At 50.4% G+C, this 27,289-nt stretch overlaps 2 protein-coding genes across 2 annotated transcripts; both read left to right on the top strand.

The window, feature by feature from the left end:
• Positions 1-1,371: 1,371 nt before the first annotated feature.
• COPG1 (coatomer protein complex subunit gamma 1) lies at positions 1,372-20,715 on the top strand. The gene is made up of 24 exons (XM_018068474.3): positions 1,372-1,510; positions 4,395-4,447; positions 5,186-5,266; positions 5,367-5,438; positions 6,251-6,330; positions 7,166-7,241; positions 7,398-7,490; positions 7,801-7,887; positions 8,011-8,168; positions 8,778-8,911; positions 9,672-9,739; positions 10,477-10,665; positions 11,124-11,219; positions 12,591-12,834; positions 13,209-13,284; positions 13,615-13,718; positions 13,868-13,993; positions 14,380-14,448; positions 14,815-14,957; positions 16,088-16,259; positions 17,216-17,313; positions 18,684-18,822; positions 19,754-19,852; positions 20,429-20,715. Exons 1-24 carry the CDS (start codon positions 1,474-1,476, stop codon positions 20,557-20,559), a joined length of 2,625 nt encoding a protein of 874 aa, XP_017923963.1. The 5' UTR covers positions 1,372-1,473; the 3' UTR covers positions 20,560-20,715.
• On the top strand, positions 20,706-26,303 carry HMCES (5-hydroxymethylcytosine binding, ES cell specific). The gene is given in 8 exon segments (XM_018068473.2): positions 20,706-20,729; positions 20,939-21,028; positions 21,030-21,131; positions 22,948-23,091; positions 23,426-23,548; positions 24,009-24,169; positions 24,641-24,833; positions 25,238-26,303. Coding segments are annotated over 8 exon segments (1,044 nt in total). The 3' UTR covers positions 25,445-26,303.
• Positions 26,304-27,289: the final 986 nt, after the last annotated feature.

The following is a 27,289-nucleotide window of genomic DNA, read 5'->3' as shown; positions in this document are numbered from 1 at the left end:
GAGCTGGAGTTGGTGAGCATGCACAATAAAATGCACCATCAAATGCAACTTTTTTTGGTTTATACTGGTTCTGCACCCCTTTACACCCCCATTTCGTGTTCCCTTTCCCCAAAGCTGCAGCAAGGGCATGTTTTGGGCTGGGTCCAGCACAGGAACTCATTAAACTCCAAATGAGGGGTGGCAGCAGCACCAGCAGTGGGGCCAGCCCCCGGCCCAGGGAGCTCACAGCAGCTCTGTACTAGCGGGGACGTTGTGTTGTGCCACCAGAGCCGCCGTCTTCGGCACAGATGGGAGATAAGAGCAGCGCGGAGCAGAGTGAGGCCGCCCCGTGCAAAGTACAGGGTGGTGCAGGCAAGGCAGAGGCCGGGGGACACGCGTGGGAGGACCGCTGGAGCTGGTGGGGGACACGGCCATGCTCTTCGAGGAATACCTGGTGCAGGGTGAGTGAGCCCTTTGGCCTTGGAGCGGGCACTGGCTTTGGAAAGGGGGCCCAAGCAACTCAGGTGACCCCACGTTCCATGGGAGGGACATATTTTGGTAGCTGGTGAAGGGACGTGCCAGTAGATGGTGGGTTGGGGTGAGGTGGCCAACAGGTCCTTTGTCGTCCCTGCCTGTCCCGGGGCTCAGGGGATGGTCGGGCAGTGCTGGCCCGTGGGGACACCCCACTGCAGCAGGTGGGTGCTCCGGGGCTGGGCCTGGGGTTTGTGGGTACAGGGTACAGGACGCCGGTAGCAGTGGGGACAGGGGGCCCAGGAGACGCTTCCAGAGGCGGTGCAACCCAGCAGGATGCTCCAGGGCAGGCAGCCCGGGTGACAACTGCCCATCCCGAGAAGGGGGTTCCCCTCTACCACCCCCAGTTGCCGCCTGGGGTGCTGAGCCCCTGCTAGGATCTCCTTCCCATGTACTGCCCTAGCGCCCCACCTCCCCTCCCCAATCCCAGTGTGACCCCACGCTCCAGCCCCCTCTGTCCCCAGTGTCCCTTCACCTGCCCAGAGTCCCGCTCCGCCCTTCCCCTGCCCAGTGTCTCCCCAAGAATCCCGGTGGGCCCCTCCCCAGTCCCAGTATTTCCTCTGGTACCAGTGCACCCTGCCCCAGGCCCAGTCCCCAGTGTGCCCCCGCTAACCCCACTCCCAGTGCCCCAGTATTCCCAGCACAACCCCAGAACCAGGGTAGCTCCAAGATCCTGGCCCCGCCCCCGCCTCTCCGCCAATCACACCGCGCTCTTGCCGCCCGGTCCCGCCTCCACCCCTGTCAATCAAGTTACAGCGCCCCGCCCCTCCTGCTCGCCCCCGCGAGACACGTCAGGGGGGCGGGTTGCGCGTGCGCACTGCGGCCGCCGCCGTGACAGTGACAGGCTGGCAGGAAGGGGCGGGGCCGGACACCGGGACCGGGATATCGGGATTGGGACCGGGATTGGGACTGCTACTGCCACTGCCACTGCTACGGGGCGGAGGGCCGCAGCGAGGCAGCACCATGCTGAAGAAGTTCGACAAGAAGGACGAAGAGTCGGGTGAGGGGAGGCGGGGGGCGCTGTGAGGAGGGAGGGCCCTCCGTGGGTACGGGGTGGGGCTGTGAGGGGGGGACCCCTCCTGTGGGTACGGGGGGAGCTGTGAGGGGGGACCCCTGCTGTGGGTGCGAGGGGGGCTGTGAGGGGGGACCCCTCCTGTGAGTAGTGGGGGGAGCTGTGCGGGGAGACCCCCAGGAGAGCTTGGCAGCGGGAGCTGGTGCGCACGGAGCGCAGTGGGAAGCGCCGTGGAAGCACCATGGGAGCACCATAGAAGCACTCTGCTCTGCTGCCGTCTCCTCACAGCTGCAGCCAGGGGCTAAACCGGTTGCATTGGCACAACACGCCGAGGTTACCCGGCCACATCACCAGATGCAAGGTCTGAGACTAAATATTGAGCATATTAGCTCTGTTCACAGTCGCCTAGCTCTCAAACCAGGTGCTAAAGCCAGGCAGAATCCTATTAGTAATTTCTGGCACTTTTTCTGAACTGTGTGGTCTGCTCTTCCAACGCAATCACTGCGACTTTCAGTGGATCAGGAAAAGCTGAGAGCACCAAAGGAACATGAAATGATAGCTTGACCTTTCAGAACTTTAGGCTGAGTAGTAAGGAAAACTTACTAAGTAAGGATATTTTCTATGGTGTGTAATTCAGGTGGAACTGATGCTTCATAAGACAGTGTTTACTTTCATGGTTGTGCCTTGTGGTATCTTTTTAATCTTCCTATGAAGCTTTCTGTGCAGACTACTCTGCATAACAAATCAGCCTGTCCTGCAGCAAATTGATTCAGTGTAAATCTTGGTGATGGTTCTGCGTGACTCTGCTTGCTTTTTATTTTAATGTGCATTAAATGCTTTGCCCTTGTTTCCCTTGTCCAAAACCTCCAGTGACGTCTTGATAAGCAGAGAATTTAGTGAGGCAGCTCTTGGAGGGGAATTGCTCTTTACTTTCCTTTTGGGAGATATTCTTTATTTACATCTGCCACACTCTTCAAGGTACTGACGTTACCTATGGCCAAGGCTGGCAGGAGATGCACTTCCTTGTATTATGGTGATGAGTCTTGTTGGCTTTGTTCATACCAGGAGCTCACAGAACCCTCCATTATTCTTTTTGCCACTGCTGCTTGTGGCTTCACAGCAGTTTTTCTTTGCTATTGCATTTACTTCTCATCCTGTTGCTTCTGTCTAGAATGAAGATTCTTAGCATTTACTGTGCCTGCCTTTCTCCTGTGGACTGTGTCTATGTCCAAAATGTATATCCTGAGTGCTTGATGTTCTCAGTATTAGGTGGAATGCATCATCCCTGAATTTACAGGCCTTGAATTCTCATTCTCTCCATGTAAAGGCTAACAGGACAGTCTTTGTTGAGATGAGTGTATCCATTTAATTGCTTCTGTGTCTTTGCTTTCCATGGATAGTGTAGCTAGCTTTGGATGGGCTGCTTCTGCTCAGAAATGCCCTTTGACATGTTATTTTGGGCATAAAATTGTTCTGAGATCCTTCCTTCGCCAGTGACTGTCTCTCTACAAATTAAAACAAATTGCTGCTAGTCATCCAATTGCTGCTAGTCATTCAGGAGCTTCCTGAACACACAGCCTCTGCCCTCCCTGCATCCTTCTCCTTCTCTATGGAAGAATACTTTGGCACAAGGTGCTTTGAGGACTGAGACCTCATGTACGATGTATTTCAAGATCCTTAGTGCTGTGAAAGATGAAGAGCCAATGCTGTGGCTGATTGTTCATGGCTGATTTAGAGACTGTAGACTCTGGGAATACTGTGCTGCTTGGCAGGTTTTTTGGAACATATTCACATGCTCATACTGGAACCGGTTCATACTCACACTAGAGGTGGTTTTGCTCTTTTCCCTTGTTTTCTCTCCTCAACCCCACATAAAGTCCGTGCTTTGTTCAGCCACCTGCTGCCTTTACAAACTTCTCCCGAGCCAGAGGAGAGCAGTTTATCAAGCAGGAAGGAGCCAGAGTGCAGATGTGTTTGCTTTTGGGTGTAAGGCTGACTCTAGCCAAGGCTCCTGGCACCAGCCTAGGATGCCTCATGCCTGGGTCAGGTCGGATCTGGCCCTGGGACATGTTCTCTTTGGCAGATCAGGCTTTGGAACAAGCACTGGCACAGCCATGAAAACGGCTGCGTTTTGTCCCAGGGCCAGGCTGAACATAGGTACTAATTAAAACCTGCTTATCAATAACTGGCAGCTTTTGAAAAGCTGCAGCTCACAAATGCTTGGGAGGCAAGCTAATCGAGGCCATGCAGAATGATAGTGCTTTTCCCTCTGATTATTTTGTCCTTAATTAGTGAGGGTTTTAATTATTTAGTATAATTTATTTTGTTAAGTGGAACAATGAAAGTTACTCTGTGTCCAGTGTATCTAGTCTGCTGTTTTGTTATCTTAATTAGTGATAGAGCCAAAAATACTTTACTGGTGGATTCCTGATTGGTTTATATGGGAGGCATAAAACACTCCTGACTGACCAGTCTGGCAAGCAATACTTCTTTTTGTCTAAGCTTTTGTTTCTAGGCCTGTCTTATTGATGCTCTTAACTGTCAGCAAGCTCCCAGCCCAGGGGCTGGAAATAGGTCTTTGGGGATATAGTGGAGCACAGTTATTTTACAGCTAATCAGTCTACCTTGGCTCAAAGTCAGTTACTTCTGGAGGGGATGACAAATTGAAGAATGTCTTGTCTGCTCTGACTTCCCTGACTGCCGTGAAGACATCTAATTAATATTACTTAAAGAGGGAGCTCTGGTTTGCTTGGTGTTCATGAAAAAAATCAACCTGAAATGCTCAGTCTGTTTTTAAAGTATGGGTGTGGTTAGAAAGTTGCTTCCCCACAGCACCATCCCTGGAGAGATTTTTACTCTCTTTATTTTGCAGGTGGGAGTTCCAACCCATTCCAGCACCTGGAGAAGAGTGCAGTCTTGCAAGAGGTAAATCCTCAGACAATCTTTTTTGTGTACCCCCTTCTCGATCAAGTCTCTCCTTCCCTTGAGTAGGTCACTGGAGAACTTCAGCAAGGAAGTGGGGGTTTGTTACGGTCCTGCTAGCTCTGAAAGAATTGGGCAACAGTTCTTATTTTGTTATTGGACAGAGGAAGGGAGAAGGTTGAAATAGTCTCTGTAACAAATTAAAGACTGTGAACTATAAATGGTAATAAAAGGAATAAAATTATCTGGGAAAGCTCACCCTAAAACAGGAAGGATGGGAAATCGGCCTTGAGCCGATGTGAGTGGTTATTGAATGATCTATGAATTCCCTCTGAAAAAAAATGGCTTTCTGTTCAAGAGCAGGTGAATGTCTCTATCCCCAGACCCTGTTGTTTGAGTGTTCTCTGTTTGCTCGGTGTTGGCGCCCGACCTCCTGTTTCTCTGTCAGAAGAGTGGTGTTTCAGCTAGCACACAATCCAGACTTGTGTGGGTGAAAGTGTCAGGAGGATTTAGCCTTTAAACCTTCATTGCACTTGGATTTGCCATCCTAGACTGCACAACCCGCTGTTTAAAAGGGTTCCATGTTTAACAGGAATTAAGGGGAAACCTGATCCAAAGTCGCTGAGGATCTTGCCACACCTCACTCACAGTGTGTTGTTTGTATCAGTGTCCAAGACCAGACATGACAGTGTTTACTAGGGGGCGTTGGTGGCAGCATCCTTGTCTGTGCTTTGTTTCCAGGCTCGAGTGTTTAATGAGACACCCATAAACCCACGAAAATGTGCTCATATCCTCACCAAGATCCTGTATCTCATAAACCAGGTAAGAGAGAGAAAATGTACAGCTATACAAATATGTACATCAGGCCCAAAGCTGGTTGTGATAGCTGGGATTAACTTCCTTCCTTCCAAACATCTTCTAGGGGGAGCACCTTGGTGTCACGGAAGCTACCGAATCCTTCTTTGCTATGACGAAGCTGTTTCAGTCCAATGATGTAAGTCTGCTTGTTGTTTTCTGTATTTACCTGGTGGGACAAGTTGTCCCTTGAGATGTGCATTTTTATACACAGCTTTTCCGTCCTGGCTGGAGGTACCCGATCTGAGTGGGAAGAGTAGGGTGAAAGTTTAGAAACAGTGATCAGCTTCCTTGCCCTTCCTAGACCTTGTAGCAGCTTAACTGAAACATGCTCTGCTCTTGAGACAGAGATTCCTACCTCTGAATTGATGTTTAACTCTTGAGATTGTACTAGGCACAGATAAAACATGTGATCAGCTGGAATTTTCTGTGCTTTGTGCCCAACATTAAAAGATCCTGCTTCCTGCTGATAGTCAATGATTGCATGTCCTGGAGGAGGCCAGGAATTAGTGCCTACCCACAGCAGTAGTACTGTCACTAGTTGTCCCCCAAACCACAAGGCATTAAAATCATGAGACCAGTGTAGAAATCCCCAGACTCAGGAACATAAGTCACTTGCTTTCTTGCTTTTGAAGTTACACGGTGCTTTCAGCTAATGGTTTCAAGCTTTTCTCTTTGTTCATGTGAATGACAAGTGGAAAATGAAACTGTAGATCCAGCTAAGTGGTATTTCTACAGCTTCACCCTAAGACTGAGGGATTTAGAAGAGGAAGAGGTGTTTTGTTAATCAATATGGGTTTTGTACATCTTTTACACTTGGGGAATGGGGCTCTCTGAAGGTATCAGGTTCGTGTGATCTTTGCAATAAAATTATGCAAGCAGGGAAAACTGAGATCCCTTCCTATCTGGGATCATCTCAGCTGATGTCTTTCTTCCCTCTTTCCCTGTCAGCCAACTCTGCGCAGGATGTGTTACCTAACTATCAAAGAGATGTCTTCAATTGCAGAAGATGTGATCATTGTTACCAGCAGGTCAGTCACTTCACTTCTCTTACTGTTATATTGACATGCCCTCCAGCAATGTCTGTCCAACCTCTTGGAGATGACTGTAGTCCCAAAGCAGAGTGTGCTTATATAGGGAATGACCTTGGTGAGGAAAAACTTTTCCTTTATAAAAGATCATTAAAATTACAGACAGGGGACTCATAGTGATATATGTGAAATGTGCTGTGTCCCCATATCCTATGCCCATGGGTGTTTGGATTGTCTCTTTTGATTACCTGATACAGCAGCACTGCTGTTTTTTCCCTTTTTGCAAAAGGCTGTTCATTTCATTCCTGTCTGAATGCCTTGAAGCTTTTTGAAGAATTCTGACATAAATCCCAAGGCTTTCAACAAGTAGACAAGGATTTACTGCTCCTGTAGCAGCACAGAGTGCAACTTCACCAGGGAACAAAATTCTCTCTGTGATTCATTCTTGAATTGCTGATCATCCCACTGAAATGCCCTGTGGGGAATCAGGAGCCTGAGGGTATAGGGTCTGCTGAGGGCTCATCGATTGTCTCACACTGACCAGGACCCTGGGGAAAGGGCAGGAATGAGCAGGAAGGCAAATGCCTCGGAGGGTATGTGTGTGTGTGCTCCAGCCCCACTTGGTGAACAGGAGCCCGTGCAGCTGCTGATGGGCTTGGAGCTGGGTACTGATCTCCTCCTGCCTGCCCACCCTGGTGGGACCTGCCCAAGGCCTGCAGTTGCCTGCTTGGCATTCAGCTGTGATGCTGGCTGCCTGCTGCTCTATGTGCACTGTGTGTGCACCTGGGAGCTGCTGGCTCAGGAGTGCAGTATTGAGAGCTTCCTGTTTTCCCAGCTTAACCAAAGACATGACTGGGAAGGATGACAATTACCGAGGCCCCGCTGTGAGAGCGCTCTGTCAGATCACTGATGTAAGTGCTGCTTTTCCCTTGGGGCAGCCCTAGGCCCTTCACCTTTTCCTACTTCACCCCATCCCACCTTCTACTCTGCTCTTCAGGCCTTTGCATCTCCCCTTTCACACTCCTAACAGCTTTTCCATATCAGCTCTTGTTTCCCTCTCCCTGCAGAGTACCATGTTGCAGGCCATTGAGCGCTACATGAAGCAGGCAATTGTTGACAAAGTGCCAAGTGTATCCAGCTCCGCTCTCGTGTCTTCCTTGGTAGGTACTCCCTGAGGCTCTGTCAGGTGGGAAGTCATCTGTGGTGGGACTGGACAGCTTGACAGTTTCAGGGTTTCCTGTTTGCTATTCCTGTCTTTGTGAACTGAGGGAGTGGTGCTGACTTTGAGAGAGATTGTGGACCTCTTGAGGCCTCGGCCATCATGTCCAGGTCTGCGTGCTGATGCCTTGCTCTTCTATAAGTTGCTGCTGCCAGCACCCTCATGGGGAGGGCTCACTGTTTCTTAATATGAGCTGCAATTCCCAAGGCTTCCTTATCTCATGGGTTGTCCGTGGCTTCATCTCCCTCCAGCACTTGCTGAAGACCAGTTACGATGTGGTAAAACGCTGGGTGAACGAGGCTCAGGAGGCAGCTTCCAGTGACAATATCATGGTGCAGGTAGGACACACAGGGAATAGCCAGCAGCAGCTGGGAGTGGAGCAAGCTGCTAGAGCTCAGCCAGCCACCTCTGGGCAACAGAGGGGACATAAAGGGTTTATTATGTTCTCTTTCCCTGCACAGTACCACGCTCTGGGCCTGCTCTACCACGTGCGGAAGAACGACCGCCTGGCAGTCAACAAGATGCTCAGCAAGTTCACGCGCCACGGCCTCAAGTCCCCGTTTGCCTACTGCTTGATGATCCGGATAGCCACAAAGCTGCTGGAGGAGGAGGCTGGCAGGTGGGGGTGCTCCTTTGCCCTGCTGGAAGAATTTCCTCAGGTCCTGCTTCCATCTCCTCTTGCAGGCTCCCTTGCCATTTCATTATTTCTGTCTTTGAAGAACAGCATGCAGGTTCTACCCTCTTATTGTTGGGTCAAAAAGCAGAGAAAATAGAGGATGTTTTCATTGCTTTGAGATGGCTTCTGTGAGTCTTGTCTGTGTGCTAGCACATTGAATGCTTTCTTGTTTTTCTGGACTGTTTTGCTCAGCTCTTCTTTATGGAGATGTTCTACTTTATTTTCTCTTCTGTAATTACTTGTTGACCATGTATCCAGTGTGGCTTCCTGGATAAGAGTTGTGGTGTGTACAGTCAGTTCTCAGGGTGGGTTAAGGGAGATTCCCTTTAGTGAGGTAGAGGCTGTCTTCTCAGAAGGCAGCCTGACTTTCAAGCAAGCTGAAAGTACAGTATAATGACCACTGCAAAATCCGGGGACGGAGTGGGTTTATGGCTGCTTATACCTTTCTGCCTTTCTACAGGTTATGGTACCTGCCCATTTCTGCTGCTGAATTCTTCATTTCTGTTAGTACCTTTGCTCTGATTCATTCTTGTGGGGTTTTTTATCCCTTAGCCGCGATAGCCCCCTGTTTGATTTCATCGAGAGCTGCCTAAGGAACAAGCATGAGATGGTGGTGTACGAAGCTGCATCTGCCATTGTTAACCTGCCCAACTGCACTGCCAAGGAGCTAGCTCCAGCTGTCTCAGGTAAGTGTGGTGCTCCTGGCCATGGAATTATGGGCCTGTGGTAACCTACAGGGGACACCTGCTGATTGCCCCAAGAAACAAGGACCTTGTGTAGTTTCAGGCTTGTAATGCTGCTGTACCCTTTGTTGCTTTATGATGCTGCTGAGAGCCTGTGGTGTCTGTGAATAGCTTTGCTCCTATATAAAGGTATTTCCTGGTGTGTTCAAGTGTAGGTTACTAGAGGGGTCTCTTTTTTTTTTCTGTGAAACAGGGCTGAATTATAACTGATAAATGTCCCTGCTTTAGGCTGAGTGTAACTGTGCAAGAAGCCAAGGTGTTGGGGTCCTGCCTTATCAGCTCAGTCCATCCAGAGGTTCTCCTGAGCTGAGACTCTTGGCAGGGAGGTTGTATGTCACCTCTCTGCACAGGGAGGGAGCCCTTCATGGGCCAGCCCTGGGAAAGGAGCAGGGTTTGCATGAAATGGAGAACAGCAGTTCAAATTGACTTAATCGGAAAGATGACAAAGTGATGAAATTGGCTTTCATGAGAAGTGAAGGACAGCAGCACCGTGGAAAAAGAAGGAGGTGGGTAAGAGCTAGTTGCTAGCAGGGATGTGTGGCAAAGGGGACAACAAGAAGGGAGGAAGGTGACAAATTCACAGTTGCTAGTTACCTTGTGCTTGCAGCTGTCTCTTTTCACTGAAGCTCTTCTCTAGGTATGAAACGCTTCTCAATAACAGAGTGCCTAAATGTCTGCCTTTGTTGTTTTTCCCACCTTGCAGTTCTGCAGCTGTTCTGCAGCTCCCCGAAGGCAGCACTGAGATATGCAGCCGTCCGTACCCTCAACAAGGTAGGAGCCAGTCCCTTGGGAGCTCCCACAGTGCCTTGTGTAGGGAGGTGCAGGCTTCAGAAGAAGAAGGGGCCAGATTATGTGATGATTTTGTGTGAATAACCTCTACTCTGTGGCTACAGCCTTACATTTCATTGCTTTCTGAGTGGAGTAAAACCTCAAAGAACACTCTACAGAAGGAAGAAAAAAACCAAACCAATAATTTTCACAGGTCTCTTAGAGTGTCATTGCTCTTGGTGTTACTGCTTTCACTTCTTAGCTTCCCATGGTGAAGAAGCTCCTTGTAAAACAGGGATCAAACCTTGATGCTGCTTCTTGCCTGCTCCATGGCAGTCTTTGCTTTTCCCTTCACCTTACAAAGTCTATAAAAGAAAAAGAATGTTAGTGTCTGGTAACTGCTGTGCTTCCACCCACAGAGGTGTTTTGCCCAGCTAGTCTGACTGAATTTTTGTTGGGAGTTCATAGCTTTCTTTTCCTTCTATATAGAAGAGAATGAGAGAGATAAAAATAGTAAAAGATTGTTTATTTTACTACTGCTTCTCTTCTGGCAATGGGTGCAATTCTGCAGGAAATGAGAGCTTGTTACCTTAACTCCAGATTAGCTGTTTGTCTGAGATGCCCCTTGTGTACAGTGTATACCATTTATTTCTATAGGAAGGGAGTGAGTTTTGGTGGGTTTTGCCAGCTGGGCCTTTTGCATCTATTGAGTGATTTTTATTCTTCCTCCTCTGCTGTAGGTGGCCATGAAGCACCCATCTGCTGTGACTGCCTGTAATCTGGACCTGGAGAACCTTGTGACAGACTCCAACCGCAGCATCGCCACCCTGGCCATCACCACGCTACTGAAAACCGGCAGTGAGAGCAGCATTGACCGGCTCATGAAACAGATCTCCTCTTTCATGTCAGAAATTTCAGATGAGTTCAAGGTAAGGAAGTGGGAGGAGGGAGGGACACCAGGCTCCGGAAGGAACCCCATGGTCTTTGTCCATGTTTGTGTGTGCACTCTGAAACCTGCATGGAACTGCTTCCAGCAGCTGGGCCATGGAATACTTGCAGGGAAGAGAAATAATTTGAAGCTGTATGCCTTGGTTGTACAGCACCTAGCTCTAAAGTCACATGCTCTCTTCTGGGGAGATGCCTTTTGAGAATCTAATCTCTTCCTTCTTTCCAGTGGGTGTGGGGGTTTTTTGGGGGCTAACCTGTGCATAAAGATCAATCTCTTCCGGTTCCTAGGACTGTACCTCCTGGAACTGCATTTGTTGGATCAGTAAAGACAAAATCGTGGTTTCCAGGCCAGGGACCAGCACAAAGTTGACACAATTCAGATAGTTTTTCCTGCCTGGTGAAACAGAATTGTTTTTTACTCCCCACCCTCTTCCCCCAGGTGGTGGTGGTGCAGGCCATCAACGCGCTGTGCCAGAAGTACCCTCGCAAACACGCCGTCCTCATGAACTTTCTCTTCACTATGCTTCGGGAAGAGGTAAGTTTGCAGGACAACCATGTGTTCCTTGTTTGTGTGCGTGAACTGTGGCCCTTGTGCAAGTCAAGCTTTTGCTGATAATGCTGTGCAGTAAGAGCCTCTCTCTAAGAGGTTTGCAGCCTAACTGCAGATATGCCCAGCTGTGCACAACAGTTATAAACATATTGACAGGCATATTTTTAGTGTGGTTTTCATTCTTTGATTTTTTTTTCCTGGGGGTTTATTAACTCTCAAAGCAAATGCAGGCAACAGCAGATCTGTTGGCAGTCCATGTGTGTTTCACATTTGAACCAGCTTTCTTTTGTACTTTGACAGCAAATTCCAAGAAGTTTTGTCTTGTACACAAAGATTCGGTAACAACCTATTTATTGATGACACGGGACCACTTTTGTTCTGGTGTCTGTGCTGTGGCAGTGAAGGGATCACGAGTACCTATAACCATTCTCTGCATTCAGTCAGACATAAATTGCAGAGAGACAGCTTTACAGAGGTTTGCTGAGGCCGTTTCTAAATGAGCAAACATGCCTGCAACACAGCTGGCACCGCTGCTTGCTCTGACATCACTTTCTGCCTATTACAGCCTCTCTATTGGGAACAAACCAGAGCATCTCATTTTGCTCCTGTGAAAAATGGACCATTCTCCTTTCCCAGATTTTCTGTGGGTGGATGGTATCGTTTTGAATGTGGTTTTGTACTTCAAACCATTCCGTTTTAAAGCTTTTTTTAATCCAAAGTAGCTCCGGAAAGATCCAAATGGCCGGCACTGTGCATGTAATTGGCAAAGGATGGCGTGTGGTTTAATCCCCTGGTGTGTATTGAGGACACCAGTAAATAATGTCTGAAGATAACCAAGCATTACTGGGTTATGGGCTGTACCTGGGGAGGTATTGATTGTCTGTCATCCCACACTAATGGGGCTATGTGCTGCATCCTGCTGTGGCAGATATGATCCTTCATATATTTCTCTTGTGATTCATCCTCAGATGTCTGGTGCTAAAGGGGAGAGGGTTGGGTTTTTTCTCCTCCCATATGGCTGTTTTTAAGCACTAATTCTAGCATCAGAGGATTTTGAAGGAGATATAGACTCTTCAGGCAGATAGATTCTTTTGCCCTCTTTAGGACTTGGGTTTTTTTCCTCTTCACTGCAGCCATTCTGAAGGGCTGTGGCAAGAGAGCCTGAATGTTAGCTGGCCCTCTGGGTGTAAAGAGGGTCAGAAGTGGGGGCAACATTACCACCCTTCTCCTTTAAAACACAGATTAAAAGAACTGAGTGTGGGTGACCTTTTCAAAGGAAGTTTTTTCCTGTCTAGCTAGCTCGGTCTCTAAAATACTTTGAGATTTCCAGCTGAGCAGTTCCCTTTTGCTCCTTAGGGCGGCTTTGAATACAAGAGGGCCATCGTGGACTGCATCATCAGCATCATTGAGGAGAACTCGGAGAGCAAAGAGACAGGCCTGTCTCACCTCTGTGAATTCATCGAGGACTGCGAGTTCACTGTGCTGGCCACACGAATCCTCCACCTCTTGGGGCAGGAAGGGCCCAAAACCAACAACCCCTCCAAATACATTCGTTTCATCTACAACAGGGTTGTTCTGGAGCATGAAGAAGTCCGGGCAGGTAAGGGACAGACCTGCAAAACTGTCTGCCTTATGACAGATCTTCAAGGAACTATAGTGTAGGAACACCTCTGCTTTTGAGGGTTGTAGTTTGCTCTAGGCCTAAGCAGATCTTTTTACACAGCAAAGATCCTGCACTGGTATTGATGGAAGAGGTGGCCTGCAGCTGAGAAATGGGAAGGGATATGCACTGGCTCTGAAACTAGACAGAGTTTTGCAGGCACTCTGCTGTAATACCTCTGCCTCTTTCTAGTCACAGTAATGCTTTCCTAATGTAGCATCTCTGATATGGCATTTGATCAAGGCCAAGAAGTGGAGGAAACTTCATCTGTTTTTTTTGCTTTCTAACTCTGTTTCCACGACTTGTGCTTACAGGTGCTGTAAGTGCCCTGGCCAAGTTTGGAGCCCAGAACGAGGAGATGTTACCCAGTATCCTGGTTTTACTGAAAAGGTCAGTTGTACTTCACAGTTTCTCAACATCCTAGGTGAAAAACACTGTTTGCATGAGGTCTTGTTAGCATCCCCATGCATGTCTAGTCTCTTCTGGCTGTGGATCTGAGAAGGTACAGTCTGTTCTGGGATCCTGTGATGGGATCACCACTGCATTCAGCACCACATAGTGGACAGAAGCCATGTGTGGCAGATTATTGCTTTTCTAATACGATTACTAGTAGACTGCTGCTTCCCTCCTGTGGCACGTTCTTTCTGGCCCTGTGAAGTGGCTTAGTCACCTGGATTTATTCATGTGGACTCTGAAGAAATTTTTCGACTTTCCTCTCAGGTGTGTGATGGATGATGACAACGAAGTGAGAGACAGAGCCACCTTCTACCTGAACGTTCTGGAGCAGAAGCAGAAAGCCCTCAATGCTGGTTACATCCTGAATGGTACTGCAGGAAGGCCTAAAAACAGTCTAAAGGCCTAAAAAGGCTTTAGGCCTTTAGGAAGGCCTAAAAAAAGTCTGCACCCCTTTCCTGGTTTAACAAGAGTTAAATGCATTATCGTGGTTTCACTGCCCTGTCCCTTCCATCCACAGGTTTGACAGTTTCCATCCCTGGCCTGGAGAGGGCTCTGCATCAGTACACCCTGGAGCCCTCCGAGAAGCCCTTTGACTTGAAATCTGTTCCTTTGGCAACAGCTCCTATCATTGAGCAAAGAGCAGGTGAGGAGCAGTCCCCTGGATGCTAGTGATTCCCAGCATTGAGCTTGCTGGGGATTGCTGAGCTCCATCCTATTTGAATTTTGTGGGATTACATCTTCTATAAAGACTAAGAGCAGCAAATCTGGCTGCTCCCACATTAGTGTTTCAGTTAAGTCCAGCTGCTAATAATAGTAGTAGCTGGCAATCCTCACTGTAGCTGCTGCAGTTCTAAAGGTGTTTAGGAAGCCAAATACAGGGGACTAGTCTATATCAAAATGAGAAATGAGCTCCCTTCCTTTCCTTAGGCAAATCGTTCTCCAGACATTGATTTGTTTTTAGTTACTTCTTACTCTTCACCTTCAAACTTTTTGGGTTTGTTTTTGTATGTTTGGTTCTTTCTTTTGCAGAAAATGCCCCTGTTGCTGTAGTGAAACAGCCAGAGAAGGTGGCAGCAACACGGCAAGAAATATTCCAAGGTAAACTGATGCAAGGCTTCTTCTGTGTCTGTGTGTGAGAACTCTGCAGCCACCTCTTGCTGAGCCTGCCATAGCCCCTCTGGCTTTCTCTCATCTTCTTGCAGGGAGTGACACAGGCTCTCATCTTAAGATCAGCTGTTCACTCCTGAGGGGTGGGGGTGCCTGCAGTCCTGTTCATTCTACCTTGCAGTAGATGTGGGCAAAGTATGACTGCCTTTAATTTTAGAAGTCCCTAGGGAATGTTTATGGGTATTTGATGGATAGTTCCTTGCTGTAGCAGCTTCTGGCAGCTGAAACAAGGGGTTTGAATCTGCTAACACCTTCCTGTGTGTTGAGGAAGGCAATGGTTTGTGTCCTCTATTTCAGAGCAACTGGGGGCCATCCCAGAGTTTCGGGGACTGGGTCCACTCTTCAAGTCTTCCCCAGAGCCTGTCGCCCTGACAGAGCTGGAGACAGAGTATGTGGTTCGTTGCACCAAGCACACGTTTGTCAACCACATGGTGTTCCAGGTGGGTAGCTATGGGGTGTGGTACTGAAAACTATTGGAAAAGAAGCTCCTGACTGGCTAAAAGCTCCACTGGGAAGAAATAACTAAGGGATATCTTTGTTCAAAGCAGGACATTGCAATGATGAGTCCTTAGTTTCTTATCCATGGCAGCAGAGCCCCAGAGAAAAGTAATAATTTGGGGGGGTGTGGGTGGGGGTGTGGCTGAACAATGCTTACAGGTACAATCAAAACAAATCCAACAAGCACTAGATGGGGCTGTTCTCACTGAGCAGTTGGCAAGGGGAGCTGTGTTCTTCCCTCAGAGTCCCCAAGGACGTGGTTTGAGCATCAAAGAGCAAAGCTTGCTACATCTGAGAAGCTGAAAAGGGTACCCAAGAAATGGAGGCGGGGTGGGGGGGCAGAGCTCTTCATGCTCTGCTTTTTGTTTTAGCCTGTGTAGCACACGTGCTGTTTTCTGTACATCTTGGCCTTGGCCGTACATGTGAGGTGTTAGGATTGATGTGTCAGCATCTTTTCCTGGGCCTCGGGGAGTCTGAGGCACAGTGAGTCCTACAGTACCTTGTGAACGGCCGTGTTTTGTCCTTCGCCAGCTCCTTCCTCAAAAGCTCAGAACTGCTTACACAGCCCTCACAGGAGTTGATCTTTGTTTCTGTTGTCCATCCACCAGATGCAATTGTATGAGGCTAAAAGACATGGCATTTCAGCTGGAACAAAGACTAATCAGAAAGTTCAGATTTGCTAAAAACATGAAGCTTGCTGAAACTTGCTCAAGCTGTCCCTAATTTGAGCTATGTAAAGGATCATCTTCCCACCTGCTATGGGGCACTGTGTCCCTGTAGCATCGGGTGGGATGATGTAGGCAACACAATACTTGCATTTCCATAGAGCAAAGAGTTAACCCAGGAATGACCACCCAGGGCATTGGAGGAAAAAGGACTCCCCTTCAGGGTTTTGGTTTCTCCTGTAAATTGCTCTGTGATTGCCCAGCTGATAGCAAGGAGCACGGTGGAAACAAAAAGAGCTGGGGGTTCACCAGGTGACACCACGCTCCCACTCTGCCTAAACTGAGCCTGCTATCAGATGAATAGTGAACAGCTTCAAGCTGTTGCTGCCTTCCTCTTCCCTGTTTAGTTTGACTGCACAAATACCCTGAACGATCAGATCCTGGAGAATGTCACAGTGCAGATGGAGCCAACAGAGGGGTATGAGGTCATTGGCTATGTACCTGCCAAAACCCTGGTGTACAACCAGCCAGGAACCTGCTACACGCTGGTGGCACTGTCTGAAGAGGATCCGACAGCAGGTAAACAGTTTGCACTCTGTTTTTTCCTGTACTGTTCATCCCCACACATTCTACCGTGCATCCTAGCCAGATATTTATAGCCCTTGTGTGGGTGCAGCCCTGAGTGATGCTGAGCATGACTTGTCTTTGCTGTTTGGGGGCTGTCAGGCCTCCCTTCTCCTCTCCTGGTTCCCTTGCACTGTGGCACTGTCGAGTCAGGCTATGAGAGCTGGCAGATGAGCATTCAGCTCTCTGCTGAGTTGTCTCCCATGCACTCTGGCATGTTTGAGGAGGGGAGGCTGGTACTTATAAAGTGCTCTGAGTCCCCAGATGCTCTGAGGAGCAAAGGGGTATTTCAGACAAACCACTAGAATTTCAGGGATGCCTATTTGAACTGAACATCCCCCCATTTGCCACTGTCCGGAACACGAACCAGGCCTTACCTGTGCTTTGGTCTCCCTGCTTTGTGCTCTAGCACTGCTCACCTGTGTGTGTTGCTGCTGTTCACTCAGCAGTACCCAGTTCCTAGGACTGAGTCATCGCTTCCTCTCCCATCCCAGCTGAGTGGTATTAATCAGCTGCAGCATTGCAGTGCAAGGTGGTTTCATTTCAGAGGCGCATGAACCCATCCCTAGGTGCGGATCCTGCCTCTTCACAATGTGCTGGTGGGACATGTTTAGTTAGTATTCCCAAAACAACATGAGGTTCATCAGTAATAGCACTTGATCTGGGGATTATCGTCTCGTAGAACCATCATGAGCCTGTCTTTATCACTGTGTGCTAGCCTTAATATACAGAGAAATACCTTGTGCATGAGAGACAGAAACTGTTGGAGAGCCCTTTCCAGGTCACTGGCTAAGCCTGTGCTGCTGACAGTGACAGGGAGAACCTGGCTGCCCCAAACCTCCCAGCCCCTTCTGCAGAGTTATGGGGATGTGGTGGCAACTGTGGTTTTGCCTTTGTCTCCCTGCCTCCAGTGGCCTGTACCTTCAGCTGCATGATGAAGTTCACTGTCAAGGACTGTGACCCAAACACGGGGGAGACAGACGACGAGGGTTACGAGGATGAGTATGTGGTAAGGAGCTGGGCATGTATCTGGTCATGGAAAATGCTGTCATTTTGAGGGGGTTTGTGAGCTGAACTTGGATCCCTGCAAGCAATGATGTGACCACTGACACTGATGTGGGTAGCATCACGTGAGGAGAGAGTTCTTGCTGTCTCTGGTATCTGTCCAAGGATGCAGATGGGGGTTTGCAGAGCTTGCCTTGTCTCATTTGGAGTATTCTCCTATTGCTCTCCAGATGGACACCTGACTGTGCAGGATATGTAGTTTTGGGGGGCCACAGTGCATCCCCCAGGTTTGGCTGGCTGTGCCCTATGGACTGCAGCAATGGCACACTCAGGGTTGTGGAGACAGAGGGCTGTTGGGCATCTTTTGTTCTCCATGAATTGCTCCCATGGTGGCACAGTTAATTGTCTAGAGGCTTACCTGGTACAGGAAAGTTGCCATCCTTGTTCTTGTTCTGGGGAACGTGGGGCTTTCACTCCCCAGCAGTGAGATTGCTGAAAGCACCAATGCTGCAGAAGCATCTCTTTTCCTCAAAGAGGAAGGGATGTTGTACACAGCCTCAGCTTGCCCTGTTAGCTCCAGAGACTGTTTTCTATGCATTGCCTGTCACTGCTGTGAATCTGATTAGAGGCACTGCTGTGCAGTGAGTCACTGTCTTCCCAGCAGGGGTGGGGAGGGTTTTTCTCAATGGAATGTGCAAGGTTAACCCCTCTTTCAGCTTCCCACCACTCACCAAGTCACCAAGTGATATTTAAACAAAATCTTCCATGTGTTTCAACTGGAATCAGGAGGAGATTCTTTCCTGCAGCGCTTGCTGAAATGAATGCAGGCTGGTGTGCAGACAGCTCTGGCACTGCCTGCCCTTCAGTATGCACTCTGGAGGGACAAGCCCAGTTCTGCCTTGCACAGGTGTAGTCACAGCAGCAGCTCAGCTACCCCAGTGCCAGTGTTAGGTGATAGCATGTCTGACAGTGTCTCACTCTACCAACCTACAAAACGATAAACCAGAAAAGCAAAACACAAGCTTATATGCATTTCAGGGGAAAATGCTGCATCTGTGTGAGCACAAGCAGCTATTTCTAAGCTTTTGGGTTTCCTTCTGTTTTGGCTGTTTGTCCAGTGCTTTGATCTCTGTCAGGCTGAGGGCTGTGCTCAGAGGGAGAACCTGATTTGTAAGCCCTGGAGAGAGCATCACCAGGGCCTTTCTCAGGCCTAGCAGTTGCTCAAACAAGCGGTGTTTGCTCAAGCAAACCAGAAGTGGAAGTGGAGGCAGTCTCCTGCCTTCACCTGATCTCAGGGAATCCAGTCTAAGGTTCACTTTGTGGAGAACAGGGTCAAGAACAACCGTGTTTCACTTGAACCTCTTCTACCACCAGCTTGAAGACCTGGAGGTAACAGTGGCTGATCACATCCAGCGAGTTCTGAAGCCAAACTTTGGAGCAGCCTGGGATGAAGTGGGTGACGAGTTTGAAAAGGAAGAGACCTTTACTTTATCTGCTATTAAAACCCTTGAAGGTAAGGAAGGGCGTGTCTGAGCACAGCAGAGCTTGTACTGTTCCCTCCAGTGGCAGAGTCTGGAGGCCCAATCTGGCTCACTTTAGAGCTCTCACAGAAAAGCTAATGGGGCAAAACCCTTCATAAGCTTTTCACCAGAGCTGTTTAATGTGGAGCTACAGTTACTGTGATAACAAATTAGCTCAGGTTTCAAAAAAACAAATGAGTGTTCTAGGCCCAGTGGAAACCAGGATTATGGGAGGCAAGAGAATATCTTGGTTTGTTTTCACACTTTACCCTCCCAAGCAGACAGACCATAGTTCAGCTGTGGGCTCCCACCACTGTTCTTGAGGCCAGTAAGAAAAAATGCAAAAAGCAGAAGACATGAGGTTGGTGGGCAGGCTGGTGGTATAAGCCCTCTTGTCTTTCATCATGTATTAAAGAGTCCTATTTTTACTGAGAAGCCTATGAAAACTCAGTGCTTTTGATGCCTTAGCAGGGTGTCCTTGTCCTGTAACCATCTCTGTGCTCCCTTGCACAGCCCCTTGGGGTTTGAAATACCCTCCCTGAGGCCTTTTCAGATTCCTCCTGAAGACCTGTGACTTCTGCAAGATATTTCCTTCCTTCTGCATCTCTCTCCAGAGAGGTGAACAGACTGTCAGGGCTGTGCAGTAAGTGCAGCCAGCTGCACTCTCCTACTGCCCTTGTTTGACTCATTCACCCTCTCTGTTGCACCTTTGCTACATCACAGAACTCTCTCATGGCAGTGGGTTTTTTATGTGTTGCCTCTGCCTCCCTGGTGGCCTCTAAAACTACCCTTCTGACTAATGCTATGTCTCCCTCAAGACAATGAGCACGAACCCTAACATGTTGGAAAGGCTTGAGTCACCTTTAGGTGCCCCTGTTAAGATACTTGTGACATGGAGCCCCTTTTATTTATTTTTTCTAACAGAGGCAGTTAGCAATATCGTGAAGTTCCTGGGAATGCAGCCTTGTGAGCGGTCGGATAAAGTGCCAGATAACAAGAACTCTCACACACTGTACCTGGCAGGTGAGCTGTGGAGTGAGGTCTCTGCATGAGGAGCAGCTCTTTGGGAGGTCACACAGAGCTGCCTGTTGAGAATCAGGGCAGGAGTTTCTGATGGAACCCACTGCAGTTCAGGTTGGATTTGGAGGCTTCTGCCTGCCATGATTTCTGTCTCTGCAGTGTAGAGTAGCTGGTGTTGGGATCAGGGAGGGTGCTGTGGTGGGGGGATGTCGGATTAGCCCCAGGCTGAGCTGGGTGGAATTTACTGTCTTAGTGATCTGTGGCATCCTGGTTTGGAACTAGTCTGGGGCAGGAAATAGAGCAGCCTTGCCCAGCAAAACGGATCAGTACTGGAGCTCTTGGATGAGTGTCTGTATCTCTTCTCACCTGAAGTTTATTTTACACTTTGCTTTCATGGGTTTTACAGTAGCAGGAGTCCCAGATATGTTATAATGAATGGGAATAATGCTGCTTGAGGGTCTCTCCTGGCCCAGTGCTGGGATTTGACAGGCTACCTGTGGGGAACCTGTCCGTGCCAAGCAGTAGCGTTCATTTTTAGCCTGCAGCGCTCTCACCCCTCCCTTCCCCTCTCCCTTCCAGGTGTGTTCCGGGGTGGCCATGACCTCCTGGTGCGGTCTCGTCTGGTCCTGACCGACACGGTGACGATGCAGGTCACGGCCCGCAGCGGGGAGGAGCTGCCCGTGGATGTGATCATGGCCTCCGTCGGATAAACCCCCCTCTCCAGGACTGCCCTGACTCCGAGCCCCCGCGGGCAACGCTTCTTTCTCTGGCAGCAGAATAGGAATCGCGGTCACTAGAGCAGCTTTTGTGTTCTCTGCAGTACAGCTGTACTTGGGTCTCTGTCTATAAAACCACCATGTTTTTAAGCTCTGCCTACGCCGCGCTTTGTCCCCGCACCGGAGCGTTTCGCGGCGGGCGGCCCTGACCGCCGCTCCGTGTCCTCTTCCCGGTGTCGTTCCAATAAAACCGTGTCGTGGCCTTTCCTGGCTGTGTCGGGGGCGGGACCGGCGTTTCCGCGCCCGGCCGCCCTGCCCCCCGGCGCCCCTCCCCGCGGGCGGCCCGGAGCGGAGCGCGGTGCCGGGCCCGCAGAGCCGGCGGGATTGCGGGCGCACCGCCTGCTCCCTGGCCGCCGACAACCTCCGCCGGGCCTGCGCCTACCGCGACCGCCGCGGCCGCCGGCCGCCAGCCCGACTGGGTGCGGGAGGAGCGGTACCAGCCCTCCTACAACAAGGGCCCGCAGTCCAGCGGCCCCGTGCTGCTCCCCGCGCGCCACCTCCACCAGGTACCTCCTCCCGGCTCGGCGGGGGCCATCTGGGGCGAGGGGCGGGTGATGGGCATCCTGCGGCTCAAAGCGGAGCGGTGGGGAAGAGACCGTGCTGGGTCCCGGGGAGAGAGTGTAGGAACCGGTCAGAGCGGCCGCGGCTTGTTTGGTTTCGCTTTGCTCTCTGTACGTGGCAGGTATTGAATTTTCTAATTGAAAAAATGTCTCGTTATTTACGTGTTCCGAAGGAGGGGGGGGAATCGGTACCCTGCTTCCAGCACGTTGTTTATGTTTTCTGCAGAAATGTGTATATGAGTGCTTAACCATAGTAGAGGTTTGTGGGTTTTTTTTCCCAAATGCCTGTAATTTCTCTGCTGATTTTAATCGGCTTTCCTGAGGCTTTTTTTTTTGTTTGTATTTCATAACACTGCTGCGTGTGCCCAGGTCACATTGATGGTAGGGGAGAGTAGAAAAAAAAAAAGAAAAAAAATCTCAGCTTCAGAGCTGTACAGTAGCTGCACACCTGTGGTGACCGTTATCCCGGCTAATTTAAGCCTTACCCGACCTCCCCCAGACAACCTGGGCAGCCTGTACGACTCTTTGAGCAGCTCATTTGGTTCCACATAAGAGGGTGCCCGGCCAACTGCTGCTCTTTGGCGTTCAGTGGGGTGAAACAGGGTGTGCTAAATCGAAACACCCTGCTCTGAACCCCCTCTGCTCTCCCTCCCCAGCTGGCGGGGCAGCAGAAGGGGCTGCTGCACTTTGCAGCTGTTACCAGCACAGGGGATAGGGTGGGACACCTCGGTGGGACCACTCTGAAGTGCCATCAGGCATCCTTCATACTCTCCTTTCCTGCCTTGGGGGTCCCATATCCCCCAGAGAGCAGGCAATAAGCTGATGGAGCAGAGGAGTATGGGTCTGGGAACATGATACAGGACACAGGCAGACACCTACTTGATTGTCCATCGCTGTTCAAGTTGTTGGGATGCTGGTGTGGTGTAGGGTGTTCCTTTTTGCCACTCCTGTTCTGAAGGAGGCTCTGAAAGACTTCACAAAACTGGGCACATACACGTCCCTGCATGCACACACCTGTGGCAGGTGTATATGTGTGTATGTGCTGCAGTCCCATGGGAGCACATGAGTGCTCCCTGGGGCCCCGCTCGCCCCAGCAGGCACTGCCTGGGCTGGCACGTGTGGGCAGAAAGTGAGAGTGAGCTGGGGGAGAACCGAAAACCACAAGCCGTTTCCATTGTCCTGAGGCAGGTAATATGCAAAACATGAGTGAAAGTGCACCAGGTCTGCAGAAATCACGTTATTAAAATGAAGGTGAGGTTTTTACCCTGTTTGGGATGCCCACTGTCACCAGGGGCGTTTTGAGGATTGTGACACCAGCCTGACATGGCTGTTTACTCAAGAGCTGGGGAGTTGATGTCTCCAGCCACTTCCACTGAAAAGAACCTGTGTTAATTCTTCCAGAGAGTTGTCACGTGAGCTTCAGTGAGACAGAGTTATTTATTCCTGCAAAATATTCTTGTGCTTTCTGCTGAGTATTCATTCTTACAGGAAAGTTGTTAAAGGTATGCAGAGGGTTATAATCAGTGGCTGTTTCTGCACGGCTTGTGAGGGGCATCCCTGCAGGAGAACTGAGGCAGAGTTAGTGCTGGAGGGGCGGTGAGCCCCAGCTCAGCTCTCAGCAGAGATACTGGCTGGTTCCCCCTTGCAGGGAGAGAAGCTGCTTCAACAGAACCTCCCACAGCCCCCCTCTCAAGCTGTGGGGATGCTCATGGTCCCTGTGACGTGGCTCTGACCTGAGGTGTTTCTCTGTCTCGTTCAAAAGGATGCCGACTCCTCGGAGCGGGTCCTCATGGACATGCGCTGGGGCCTGGTGCCCTCCTGGTTCAAAAATGACGACCCCTCCAAACTGCAGTTCAACACCTCCAACTGCCGCAGTGACACCATGCTGAAAAAGACCTCCTACAAGGTGAGCTGCTGCTTTGTGCCCCGCTTGAAGAGATCCTGTAGTCGGCAGAACCAGGGCTGAAGCACCTCCCTGGGGAGTAATGGTCTCCACTTGCCTGCTGCACAGGGGAGCGAGTCCCTGTACTGTGGAACTGGTGGATTTCATTAAAACAGAGCTGAAAGGGTAGTTGCTGGTGAAGCTCATCTTAGCACTAGTGGCATTTGTGCACCCCACGGGGCAGTTTAGGAAAGCCCTGAGAGGGAGCAAGTGGGCTGAGTGGTCCCAGGAGCCCTGTCCTCCCTCACAGGCTGCCTGAGGCTGCTGCTCACCGCTCACTTGTGCTTTCTCTCCCCAGGGTGCTCTCCTCAAGGGCAAGCGCTGCGTGGTCCTGGCCGATGGCTTCTACGAGTGGCAGCAGCAGCAGAGTGGGGGGAAGCAGCCGTATTTCATTTACTTCCCCCAGACCAAGGACGCCATGGTACGGAGTCCCTCGCTGTGTCTTAACACTTGTGCCCCTGCTCCCGCCAGCTCCCTGGCGAAAAGCCCCTTTCCCTCCAGCTGTGCACATCTCTAGGAGCCTCTTTCCCAATAGGAAAAGAGTTTAGCAGTGGGCTCGGCACTCTGGCATCCCTCTGTGGCTGGCGGTCCCCGGGCTGTGGAAGGTGATGCGGCGTCCCCGCCGTCACGCTCACTGCTCCCCACGTGCTGGGTATTTGCATGGGTGGGCAATGTGGCTCACAGGGGACTGGGCTGGGAGTTTCACTACCTCTTTCCTTCGGCTGAGCTGGTGGCTGGAATGTTCAGAAGGGGAGGGGAGTGATGGCTTCCCTGCGGGAAAAAGGCTCCTGGAAAGCCCTCAGATTAGTTTTTGGAAAATCTGTGCTGCTTTGGTTGCCCATGGGCCAGCACTGACCGGGCTGATGGGGCCTCTCCTGCAGGATGAGGGGACGGAGGGAGATGAGGAGTGGAAAGGATGGAGGTTGCTCACCATGGCTGGAATTTTCGACTGCTGGGAGCCACCATCGGGAGGGGAAATGCTGTACACTTACACCATCATCACTGTGGATGCCTCCAAGGACGTGAGCTTCATCCATCACAGGTAAGTGAGAGCAGGCAAAGGGGCTGCAGAGCGGAGGGGGGCAGGGGAGAAGAGCTGCACCTTTGGACACCAACCTGGCAGCACGCAGGCAGAGAGCCCTGCCTCCTCTTCCTGCCCTCAGAGGAAAACACTACCACATTACCGGCTTGTTTTGGGTCACCAGCTCATGCCCTTTCCATAAATCACCATCTTTGTGCTCTGTGGGAGGCAGTTGGAGTTGAATCACTCTCTGGAGTTGGATCACTTTCTGCCTGACCAGGGCCTGGCAGTCAACCTCTCTGCCTCTTCCAGCAGAGCAGCTACCTTGGTGAAGCGAATGTGTGCTCTGCCTTGCAGAAGAGCATCCTGCTGCTTCAGTTTTCCCCATTTCCCCCCAGACTGCCAGCTCCTTGCTAGCTACAAGTCTGGCTTTTGCCACCACACACTGCTGTGTTGGTGCTGAGCTTTAGCTCCAACTGTCTTATGCCCTAGGATGCCAGCCATCCTGGACGGGGATGAAGCCATCAGGAAATGGCTGGACTTTGCTGAAGTGCCAACCCAAGAAGCTGTTAAACTCATCCAGCCCACAGAGAACATTGTTTTCCACCCAGTGTCCACCTTTGTCAACAGCATCCGCAACAACACGCCCGAGTGTGTTGCACCCATCGAGCTGGGAGCCAAGAAGGTGGGTGCTGGTGGGGGCTTGGCAAGGGGGATCTCGGTCATGGTGGTGTCCCTGGGCTGGGACAGAGCTGCCAGGCTGCAGGATGGGTGGCAGCAGGCAGCAACTGCAGGGCATGCCTGTGCTTGATGCTGGAGTGCAGAGCCCTGGACAGATTCCCTTCCCTCCGCTTCCAGAAATAAACTGTCACCCCGTGCCAGGATTTCTCTGCCAAATGAGGCAAATTTCATGTGAAACGGGTCTTGGAACAAGCCTGTTCCCCAGCAGCCTGGGGAGCCTCCCACAGATGTGCCTGGTTGCAGGCAGGGCCATTGCTCAGCTTCCACATCCTGCTCTGGACCAGCTCTCGCAGTGCCCTGCTCTTACCATGCTTCTGACCTCTCCCACACTGCCTTTTGTCTCTCCAGGAGGTCAAAGCCACCCCAAGCAACAAAGTGTTGCTAGGCTGGTTAAAAAACTCCCAGGAGGGCTCTCCCCAGAAGAAAGAAAACAATTTGCCCAAGTGGAAGAGTCAGTTCATCCACAGCCCTTCGCCCAAGAAAACCAGTGCAGATATCCTGCAGCAGTGGCTGGGGAAGCAGGGAGAGCCAGCTGCGAAGAAGCACAAGGCTTAGGCACCAGCTGGGATGGTTGGCCATCCTTGATCCGCTGCTCTAGGTTGTTGTCTCTGTTCTTTGTGTTTTGTTAAAAGTTGGTGTTTGTCTTTAAAGATTTTGTCTTTGTCTTGTGCTGACGGGAGTGAATATAACCTGCTGGCTTCCCTCCCTGCCAGTCACTTGTGCCAAACACAGATAAAGCCCTGAGAAGCATCTCAGTCTGCCAGGGAGGAATAGCTTCTGCCTCCTGTCAGTGTTCATAGTTCAGGTCTCCTTCTGTTTGCTTTTCTCTTCCCTTTTTTGGTATTAAACCGATACCTCTTTTCCACTTAATTCCACACTGATTCTGTACAAATTCCTTTCCAATACTCTCTCCCTCAAATGATGGCTGCAGTACAGAGAAACAAGATGTAAATATTATAAGGAAACTCCAGGCTGGGAAGATCTGCCAGAGCCATCCCGCTCTGCACCAGCATTGCCATGTACATCCATGGCTCCTAAACAGGGAGATGTTTAGGCAGTGCCTGGGAGGAACTGCACTTTGCTTGGCTTTCCCTACGGGCAGAGAGGTGGGACAGTGTGTCTCAGTCACGTTGTTTGTACAGTCATTTTGTTAATGGGATTTGAAGACTTAGAGAGGATTTCCTTGATCTGTGGAGGGATGCACTCTGCCTTGTTCATAAAGGTCATTCATTAAAGCCCAGATAACCGAAGTGCCATTACAGAGCAGCATAGGGCAGCATGTTTTTGAGGTCAGGGATTTTGTAAACATAGCCAGATGTTACAGACCAAAAGCCTTACACGGTGAAATCCTTGCTGGAAATCAGTACTTCCTTTGTATTGGAAACAATAAAATGGGCTTCACTGGCTGACTGTGCAGTGCCCTTGTCTGTGTGCCTGGCTGTGTCCCCCCTTGCCCAGTGCTCCTCTTTCACAGGCAGAGCTTGTACCTCCTCTCCATGTGCTGAGGGGAAGACCATCTACCCACTGCTTAGCTCTGATGGTACTAGCAGGACCATGTTGCTGGAGCATTTCCATTTGCCAGTGGAAAATACTCCTTGGGAATTTATTTTGAATCATCTGTTCCTAGGGAGCTGCAGGGGTGGCTGTAGGTGAGGCTTGTCCCTGGGGAGGGATAGCAGAGCCAGGGCAGGAGCCCTGGATGGATACCTGGGGAGACCTGAGCGCTCTTGGAGCGAAATCTGCCTCTGAATCCCTCGCGTGCTATGGAGGCAGCTGATCCCAGGTTTCCTGGCTTATGGGAAGCAGGGATGGGATTAGGACTTCTAGCCAGAAAGCCTCTTGCTAGCTGGCTCCTCATTGCTTCCACCATGACTTGAGGCAAGAGAATCACTGTATTAGCAGTTCCTGGCAGAATAAATAGGTTTTCAGGCTGTGGGCTGTCACTGTGGTACCTGTTGTTGCAGGAGGTTTCTCTCCCTGCCCAGCCATCACTTTTCCAAGATGAGCGGCTCAGCTGACCTAGCCTGGTCGGTGCTAACTGCAGATCAGGCTTTTCCAAAGGTCACTAGCTCATCTCAAATTCATTTCAGGTCTCCAGTTGCTGTGGAGGGAGTGAAGATGCTGAGCACGAGTTGGGGATGCTCAACTTTCCCTGCTCTGGGGAACATAATCCTTCCCTTGGGGAGTCAGGGGCGATGCAAAGACACAGGGTACAGATTATCTCCCTCCAGGCTGTGAGCTCCAGCAGCAGCATCACCAAAAAAACCCTATGCTGAGTGTTTAATGAGGAGTTGTTATTGCTGAACTACATCATCTTTAAACTGGAGCCTGGCTGCTTGCCCAAAGCTGTTTGTAGCAACCTGGCGAGGAGTCAATCCACCCGGCGTGACCTGTCCCCAG

This window comes from Manacus vitellinus, unplaced genomic scaffold (assembly GCF_001715985.3).
Source record: "Manacus vitellinus isolate BGI_N305 unplaced genomic scaffold, ASM171598v3 scaffold_14_pilon, whole genome shotgun sequence".
NCBI classification, from domain to species: Eukaryota; Metazoa; Chordata; class Aves; order Passeriformes; family Pipridae; genus Manacus; species Manacus vitellinus.
The sequence above is the reverse complement of the archived record's forward strand: the minus strand, read 5'-3'. Positions and strand labels throughout refer to the sequence as shown.